The sequence below is a fragment of the Argentina silus genome (genome assembly GCF_951799395.1).
Source record: "Argentina silus genome assembly, chromosome: 6".
Taxonomy (NCBI): domain Eukaryota; kingdom Metazoa; phylum Chordata; class Actinopteri; order Argentiniformes; family Argentinidae; genus Argentina; species Argentina silus.
Window position 1 is genome coordinate 21971439 of NC_139660.1, and position 10000 is coordinate 21981438.

Here is a 10000-nt window from a genome sequence, read left to right on the forward strand (position 1 = left end):
GCCTGATGGACCCCATGGGCGCCGGCGGGAGACCCTCGTGTCAGAACGTGGCGGTGAACAGGATGCCCCTCCACAAGCAGAGGTACAGGGGGGAGATCTCAACCATTGAGACTGGTGGGATGGTGGTTTTGGTAGAGAAGATCTCAGACATTGTGAATGATTGGGGAGAGATCTCAGACATTGTAAATGGTTGTCTTGTTAGAGGAAAGATCTCAGACATTGTGCTAGAATTATGTTTTTTGAGTCATCAGAACTTATAAGTATCCTCAGTGTGTGCTGACTCTATACAGAGTTGGAACATCTGTACGTCACAAACTGCAACATGTAAACAGAACCGGAGACACTCTTCATTTTCAGAGACTGACATCCATAGAAATACAATGAGTAGATCGGATATCCCCATTCAAATCAACATTCCACGCTGGGTGTACCGGCGGCCATCTTGTGGTGTACCGTTTGGAAGTTTTAGCTCACAGCTTTATTAACAACCAACTCAACTCATCAGACATTGGAGTGTTTTCGGTCGAATGATGCTTCGTTGCTACTGTATGGCGCCTCCTCTGAATTTTTACCTTCTCTCTGTGTTCTACACATGCAATGACAATGTTTACCATGGCAATGATGTATTACAATTCCATGTTGGACATCTTATGGTTGTAGGAGCTAAATTGCCACGGGGACCATGTCCGTTCTACTCATTGTATATTTCTATGCCGACGTCACCGTTATAATCGCTAGCAAACTCTATAATCTAAACAGTACTAACAAACACTAAATATGTATTGAATTTGGCCAACATATGAACATAGTAAAAGATATGACATAGGTAAATTGAGTCGTTTACAGGTATTTAGCGAACCACACCAACTCTCATAACGCTGACGCGAAAAATGTCTCGAAAAATGTCTCGGAAAAACACAAGTGACTCCAGTTTTGTTGACATTTTGCTACTTGTGACGTAACAGCCTTTCACAGTAAGTACACTCCCTCAGTTAGGGAACAAGGACCGTTGTTTACCGTTAAGAGTTTCATCACATTGTCATGTTGTGTCATGTGATTTGATGTCTTGGTCATGTTGGCCTGATGTGCTGTTCCTGGACTCTGCAGGTCCATGGAGAACTTTGTCCAGGCCTACAGAGACATGAGTCCAGCCAGCTTGGCCCCAGACAGCGGCTTCAAACGCTCCTTCACACAGATGGCCGCGGTAAGACTCTAACCTACCCCTGGGACTAGATACTGTATATTCCTTCAGCAGGGGAGGCTGGTGGAGGTAGAAATCAGAGGACAGGCTCATTGTAATACCATTCCTCATTCCTTTCGTCCTCATTCCGTCCTCCGATTTCTACCTCCACCAGCCTCCCCATCTGATAAGCACTGGTGAAGTCTTCATTGCTTCACGACTGATACTGATGCTTTTGGTTTTGTGTGTGTGTGTGTCTGTGTCTGTGTCTGTGTCTGTGTCTGTCTGTGTGTCTGTGTGTCTGCGTGTGTGCGCGTGCATGTGTGTGTGTGTGTTGCAGAGTGACGCCACCCTGTCTAAGCCATCCGAGATGATGATGATGTGGAAGAGGATGAGGAACGACAGCTGTGCCGTCATGGACAGGTCTCTCAGCGCCAGCTCCCTGGCAGGTATGTCACTGGACGGTGGCCTCAGCGGGACATACTTCACACAGTCACAGACAAAGAGTTTCAGGAGCAATTGAGAAAATGGAGTGACACAGAAGACAAACGCCATTTCTGTCTCTCTCTCTCCCTCTCCCTATCTATTCTCTCCCTCCCACCCTCCCCCTCCCTCCCTCCCTCTCTCAGATAAAGGTGTGATGATACCCGGGGTTGTCGATCAGCGCCTCAGCCCCCTCCAGCAACACAGGAAGTCCCAGTATTCAGTATGTGCACCCAAGAAGTCCTTCCCCGAACAGTGCTGCAACTACAGCATGCTGCCCTCTCCCAAAACTACAGAGGGTGAGTCTGGGAGGGGGTTGCTTTTCCACAGTCACTCCCGGGCCTCAATGGTGCTTACTCTGGGCCCATTTGGTGCTTAAAACCGGTCTTTGTTAGCCTTCTCTAACCCCTCTGGTCCTTATGAGGCCAAACGGGGCTAGGGACACGGTTCAGAGTGAGAGCGGCGTATTTCTATCATCCAAGTGCTTTAATTGGCTAGCGAACTTGGTGGTGGCAAAGTATAGTCCAAGTTAGCTTGCTGTAACAACATAATGGAATGGATTGGAAAAGTGTGTTTTTTCAAATACAATGGCATTTAATTGTCATAAAGTGCTGAAGTGACCAGAACCTGTTGGGGGGGAAAATCAGAGGATTTGATGTGTTGTGCTACTTGTGTCTCCATAGTTTGCCGCCTCACGAACTGCAGAATGTAAACAAACTGGAGGTCATACAGGGCGGGACTAGAAAGGCCAACTGTGGGAATTGCCACTACTATGACACAATTGGCACTAGTACCAGGCACTGCTGTCGAAAAGCAGCTACTGAACGTTAAAGGGGCAATCTGGGATTGGGTACATACATTTTGGGACTTTTAAATTATTGATATATAGCCAATGATTCTCGACGAACATAACTTCTAAATGCCTCATGAGCTTAGTTCAACTGTCTTACCCCATCAGAGCCCAAAATATGTGCTTGTTTTTTCACGGTTTGGATTTGCGGTCTGGGCGTTGACCTCATGGGTAACAGGCTACTCCCCTTCTTTATGGCGATGTTCCTAAGAAAAGATCAAGCCTGTACGGCAGCAACCAGTTGGCCTGGTTTTCAAGGATTAAGGAAAAGATATTAGCATTCCCATGGGGGGATTTTTGGAAACAATGTAAGAACGACGTTCACTTCTATTTTTAGAGACTCCCGGGCCTCAAGTGATTGGAACAAACAATATTCTTTGGTCGTAATCCCAGTCTAGGCTTTTACGTCATGACCCAAAGATCCTCAGTTATCGTCAACCAGTTGTCCTCACCAGTTGGCTGTTGCCTCAAAGACCTCACCTCCCTCTCTTGATATGTGTCATAAACTACATACCAAAAAAAACGAAAACACGCGTACCAAAATACCGACATTTCTGTCATATACAGTTGTTGGACAATAAAGCTTGTTTCTATTTTGAATGACATTAGATTTCCTCAAAGCCATGTCCTCGTTCGGGTCACTTCTTGTCTACTAACGGTGTCAATTGTTTGTTGTGGGATAGGCGTGGCCAGCCGACTGCTGGGGACGTCCTGCGAGTCCTACTGCCTGCCCCAGCTCACTCGCTACGACTGTGAGGTCAACGTCCCTCTGCAAGGCAACCTCCACCTGCTGCAGGGTAGCGACCTGCTGAGAGCCCTGGACCAGGCCTCCTAGACCCTACGCCCTACAGCCTACACCCTACGCCCTACAGCCTCCACCCTACACCCTACAGCCTACAGCCTATGCCCTGCAGCCAACCCTACAGCCTATAGCCTACACCCTACAGCCTACGCCCTACACCAGGCCTCCTACACTACACACTAGACCCTACAGCCTACACCCTACAGCCTATGGCCTGCAGCCTACACCCTACACCCTACACCAGGCCTCCTAGACCCTACACCCTAAGCCCTACACCCCACATCTTACTACCTACACCTTATACCCTACACCCTACCATACCATCTACCCTAGACCCTACACCCTACCATACCCAGCCATAGACCCAGCTCTACACCATTTACCAAACAAGCTACTGTAGGCCTATAGCCCTAACTTTACCCCACCCTCCTCCTCGTTCCTCCCCCCTCCCTCCTCCCCCTCCCTCGTTCCTCCCCCCTCCTCCCCCTCCCCTACCCAGCCATGGCCACCCTTACCAGAGCCCAACTTCAGCCAGTACACCCTGGCCTAGCAACATTCTACTGCCTCATCCCACTCAGTACACAACTCTGTTGTACCCCCCCCCGCATCCCAAACCTGCTCCATCCCCCCCATCCTTCCCCCTCCCATCCCACCCCATCCCATCCCCACAGCCTACAGCATACAGTGCTGCTTGAAAGTGTGTGAACCCTACAGGGATGGTCATTATTTTTGTATAAATGATGAAATGAACTTATAAAATCTAATGTGCTCTCACAACCCTCTTCCTGATGTCCTCTGAGATCTCCTTTCCTCTCGGCATGGTGTGTTTTGCATTCACCTGTATGGGTAACACAAAACATATCTCTATTTATCAGAATCCCGCCCAAACTCTTTCCTAAAGATCTCTCCTTTGATTGGTTCATTTGGTACCCCAATTATTTACCCACCTGATTCTACTTACCTACTTGATTTAACTAATGCAACTAGGGGGTTCACTTATTTTGTCAGTAAGATGGTTCACATACACAAGGGGTTCACATACTTTCAAGCAGCACTATATGTATCATTAAACAGCAGTGGCTGCTCACCAGTTCTTGTCACCTTTATCTTCATAAATTATATACATGTATCATTTTGAGTTATATGAGACTATTTTCTGTTATTAAGACATGAGATTTTATCTTGGTTTGTGTTCTAAAGTTCTATTGAATCTCTCCCATTGTATAACCTCTATCAGGGGGATATTATTATTTCTTATGCTCCCCCCTCTCTCCCCTCCCTCTCCCCCTCCACCTGTCTGTCTGTCTGTCTCCCCTTCTGTCTGTCTGTCTGTCTGTCTGTCTGTCTGTCTCCCCTTCTGTCTGCCTGTCTGCCTGTCTGTCTGTTTCACCCTCTGTCTCATTCCCCCTCTGTCTGTCTGTTTCCCCCTCTGTCTGTCTGTCTGTCTCCCCTTCTGTCTGTCTGTCTGTCTGTCTGTCTGTCTGTCTGTCTGTCTGCCTGCCTGCCTGCCTGTCTGTCTGTTTCCCTCTCTGTCTGTCTCTGTCTGTCTGTCTGTCTGTCTGTCTGTTTCTCCCTCTGTCTGTCTGTCTGTCTGTCTGTTTCCCCCTCTGTCTGTCTGTCTGTCTGTCTGTCTGTCTGTCTGCCTGCCTGCCTGTTTGTCTGCCTGCCTGCCTGCCTGCCTGCCTGTATGTCTGTCTGTCCCCCTCTGTCTCTCTGTCTGTCTTTAAGGCGCCACCACAGACACTAACAAACACAATAGTTTGCAATCTGAATGAAACATAACCTCTTGTAAGCTTCATATACATTTTGAAAATAAAGTTTTGGGTTTATTTGTATTTCTCTCTCCCATTTCTCTTCTGCCTTCCTTCCACCACTGACTGTACCTAGTTGTACCCACTTTGATAAGTGCCTGCTCGTGATTTCCTGGTTCCTTCTCTCAGTGCCTGATAGGCCACTGTCTGTGGATGGTTGATTGGTTATACCAGAATGAAGATGATGATGATGGTTGATTGGTTATTCCAGAGTGTGCCCCAACATAGGGGTAGTCCTACTCTTAAGTGCCTTTCTATGGGGTCAAGTGTCATATCAGAGTCACATTGAGAGAGAAACGTTCTCAAATTTTCCTCTTCTCTTTCTTTCTTTCTTTCTTTCTTTCTCTGTCTCTTTTTTTCCAGAGGTGTTGTCTTTGTGTGGTGACCACTTTAAAAGTGTGACTTTAGCTCTGTACACACACATATATGTATTTAAAGACAGAATCTCTGTTGCTACTATAATGTGAAGGATAGTGTTGTAGTGTTGATGTGTCTTGGTACTTGTCTTATCTACCCTGTAGATGCAGGTCAGATTCCTGTGCGTTTAGACCTCCTTTCATAGTGCTGGTCTTTTGTTGTGTTTTGGTTTTAAGTGGCATTTATTTTCAGAGCCTAAATATGCAAAAGTATCATGAATTTGGTCATTTGTCGGCAGGCCAGTACTGTTCTGCTCATCGCTTGACATAAAGAAAGAAAATAGAAGAAGGAGAAGAAGAAAACCACAAAAAAAAAAAAGATATATGAAAGTTATCGATTCTTTTCTAAGTTCCACTTTTGACATGTAGCATTTGAGATATTGTAAACAAGCGATAATTTGACACGTAAATGAATCACTTCCAACAGTATCTGAAGTGACGGTGCTTCTTAGATATCATACACGTAACCATCTTGCATTTTTAGAGGCAACTTTATATGGATCCACTTTCATTAACACTGTATTTTGATGTTGACTGTTGTTGTTTGTGTTCTTGCTGAGATTGTCTTTAAAGTTTGATTCGTGACCAATATAATGTGCCTTAGCATTGCCTTAAGGTTGTCTCCATGACGATTCAACCCAGTGTTATGCCCTTCAAATGCACAGATGTTCGTTGTACGTTGTGTAGATTGTAGATTGTGCAAACACACACACACACACACACACACACACACACACCCCTCACACATACACACACACACACACACACACACACACACACACACACACACACACACACACACACACGCACACGCACACGCACACACACGCACACACACACACACACGCACACTCATATACCCCCCCCCCCCTACACACACACACACACACACACACACGCACACACATATACCCCCCCCCCCCCACACACACACACGCACACACACACACACACACACACACACACACACACACACACACACACGCACATACACTAGCCTTTCCAACTCCTATGTTTAGCTGTGTATTGAGACCCCTAGATCTATTAGACCTGATTAGAACCCCTGTGTAGCCCCAACCCCTGGTGAAGACCAGCAGAGAAGTTCTAGCGGAGAGTTCTAGAAGGCTAAAGACTATTGGATCCCCCACATCGACCTATCAGACAGAGTGTTGGTGTGATGGGGCTGCAGGTTGTTGAAGGAGAACAGGCTACACTATGTCCAGTGTGACGCAGAGGGTGGACAGTGAAGCTAATACACACTGAACAACTCAAACCAAGTTCATGCTCATCTCCTCAGGCACTTTCCTCGACTGGCTGGAAGCATGTGTTTTCTGCAAATGCAAAGTCGAATCTGTTCAAAGTTTTACATTGTTTGAAACTTTTATATATGCCATTTAGCTGACGCTTTCATCCAAAGTGACTTGCATTGCAGTGAGTGCGTACATTTCAGTATATATGGTCCCAGCGGGACTCAAACCCACAACTTAAGCGTTGTTAGCGCCATGCTCTACCAACTGAGGACCACTTTAACTCCTCATAGGATCGTTGGTAGACTGACATAGATGCCCAACTACAGAGCTGCAAGATAGAGACCCACACTGGGAGTAGCGACACAAAGTCAGAAACACAAGCGAAAAGATAGATAGATAGAAAGATAGACAGACAGACAGACAGACAGACAGACAGAAATATATAGATACTGTAGATAGATAGATAGATAGAGAGAGAGAGAGGAAGAGAGAGAGAGAGAGAGAGAGACACACTGTGCACTGAGTGACAGACAGAGAGAGACACATCCTGCTCAGCCTGCCCACTGATGCAGACCTCTCCAAAGACTTCACTCACGTAGTCAGCTCATCTCTCTCTCTCTCTCTCTTCTCTCTCTCTCTCTCTCTCTCTCTCTCTCTCTCTCTCTCTCGCTCCCTTTCTCAGAAACATGCTTGGAACGACCCTGCCAAGTTTAGCCAGCCTAGTGTCAACCTTAGTACATTTTGACAAAGACCGAACACTGCTTCCAACTCAACGTTAATGGAAATGTATCTGGCGGAGTGAGTTTGTTGTTTTGAACTGAAATGAATGGAATGTGGGACATTTCCGCTAAATCACCCACGGCCCAGACAAATTAAACACAGGGATCAATCAAAGGATGTATAATTTGTATGTATTTATTTATTCTTTAGAGAGAACAATGAGCAGTGGCTCAGTTGGCGAGTTTCCCTTGTGCCTTGAAAGATAGTTTAAATGATCTGACCACTCCTGGTGTTTCGTTGGGTTCTGGGCAACGTGTGTGTGCTTCAGTACAGTATGCAAGTGTGTGTGTGCTTCAGTACAGTAGGCAGTGTGTGTGTGCATGCTCCTGTATGTGATCAGAGTAGGTTGGGGGGAAGTTGCGGACGTACAGCTGCAGAAGAGAGGTCTCACCAGTCTTAGCTGTAGATCCTGTGTCTCTTTGAAGGGCTCCAAAAAACAGAAAACAATGAAAACAAACGAGTTGAAACCACCTGAGATCTCGTCCTCTTTAAAGACAATATCAGCATTTATAGGCTACTAAATATAATGAGGGTTGTTATTGTTTTGTTTTATTTCTTTGGGATATGTCCTCCTTTTATCAAATATTAAAATATGTTGATGTCTTATAGTTATATTAGATGATCCTATGATTTGTTTTAATACGCTAAATTCATATTATTATTATTATACTGTTATTATTATTATTGTTATTACTGTATGGGCAGTTTAACCCAATACGAAGTTTGTATGTCTGCACTGATATCTTATTAAAGCATACTGATCTTACTGCTGATGTGTCTTCTTATGTCTGCTCTCCCTTCTGAATCGAGTCTGAAAACAGATGAGATTTTATCACTAATAGATTAGTTAGTTGATGAAAAATGACATTAAATTCATATACCCTCCACCAGGTTATGTAGCCTTATTCAGTCGCATCCTGTATGAAAAACACATCTTGACATTTTGACACGGATGATTGGATGACTCATCTCAGTTGACAGATTCAAAATGTCAAAACCACAACTCTCCTCTCAACAGATTCCTTATGTTAGCCGATGCAAAACACGGTCAATGGCCTTCAGAGCACAGCTAGCTCCAGTACTGAACCAGACATCATATCTGACTGCTGTTCCCCACAGCTCTTCTCTATGAGAAACACACTTCTTCTGCTGTTCCCTACAAGCTCTTCTCTATGAGAAACACTCTTCTTGAGCTGTTCCCTACAGCTCTTCTCTATGAGAAACACACTTCTGCTGCTGTTCCCGACAGCTCTTCTCTATGAGAAACACTCTTCTGCTGCTGTTCCCCACAGCTCTTCTCTATGAGAAACACACTTCTTCTGCTGTTCCCTACAAGCTCTTCTCTATGAGAAACACTCTTCTTGAGCTGTTCCCTACAGCTCTTCTCTATGAGAAACACACTTCTGCTGCTGTTCCCGACAGCTCTTCTCTATGAGAAACACTCTTCTGCTGCTGTTCCCTACAGCTCTTCTCTATGAGAAACACGCTTCTTCTGCTGTTCCCTACAAGCCCTTCTCTATGAGAAACACTTTTCTTCTGCTGTTCCCTACAAGCTCTTCTCTATGAGAAACACTTTTCTTCTGCTGTTCCCTACAAGCTCTTCTCTATGAGAAACACACTTCTTCTGCTGTTCCCTACAAGCTCTGCTCTATGAGAAACATTATTCTTGAGGACATTCCATTCCATGGCCATTCCATTCCGTTCCAGGCATTCCAACGAGCCTCCCCTGGTTGTACTGTGGGCCCGTGTTTGTGGGCCAGCCAGCTGCATCTTGTTTTCTTTACTGCGGTTTAACTGCACCTTTCACATCACATATCAATCATCCATATTAAAGTGCCTCCCTGCTGCAGTGGCTGGTATTCCTGGCCTAGACAAACACCACAGGCAGTTGGGTCTGACAAGAACCTGCTGGGACAGGGTGAGCTGCAGTTCACTCCTCGGGCCTCCGGGAGGGTGATGATCGTCTGTTGCACCCAGAACCGACCTGGCCTGTTTTATAAGGGATTAAGGGTTCTGAAACATCCCATCATTAACATGTCATATCTCTTGAGAGACAAACCTTGGAGTACATTTAGAAATTCAAATACATAATTTTTTTTGTTTTCCTATGCTGTAGAGTTTGTGGTAGTGCTACAGAGCAATGATAGAAAAAAAAACCCAGTACTGTATTGTTTGTAGGAAGAACAAAAGCCTTTCTCCTGATGTGCTACACCATACACCTGGCATAGACTCAGATCACCATACACCTCCATAGACTACCAGGACACCATACACCTCCATAGACTACCAGGGCACCATACACCTCCATAGTCTACCAGGGCACCATACGCCTCCATAGACTACCAGATCACCATACGCCTCCATAGACGACCAGATCACCATACGCCTCCATAGACTACCAAGGCACCATACACCTCCATAGACTACC

The 10000-nt window shown here is 45.6% G+C and overlaps 1 protein-coding gene across 1 annotated transcript in view; it reads left to right on the forward strand.

Moving 5' to 3' along the window:
• LOC310806057 (endothelial PAS domain-containing protein 1-like) overlaps positions 1 to 8338 on the forward strand; it is a 10945-nt gene extending 2607 nt beyond the window's left edge. Inside the window, exons 5-9 of the mRNA XM_083672010.1 lie at positions 1 to 82; positions 1108 to 1204; positions 1521 to 1629; positions 1810 to 1962; positions 3197 to 8338. The exon at positions 1 to 82 is cut by the window's left edge and continues 439 nt beyond it. Of these exons, the coding sequence (XP_083528136.1) occupies positions 1 to 82; positions 1108 to 1204; positions 1521 to 1629; positions 1810 to 1962; positions 3197 to 3348 (593 nt within the window). The 3' untranslated portion in view covers positions 3349 to 8338. The remainder of the gene's footprint in view (positions 83 to 1107; positions 1205 to 1520; positions 1630 to 1809; positions 1963 to 3196) is intronic.
• The last annotated feature ends 1662 nt before the right edge of the window (positions 8339 to 10000 follow it).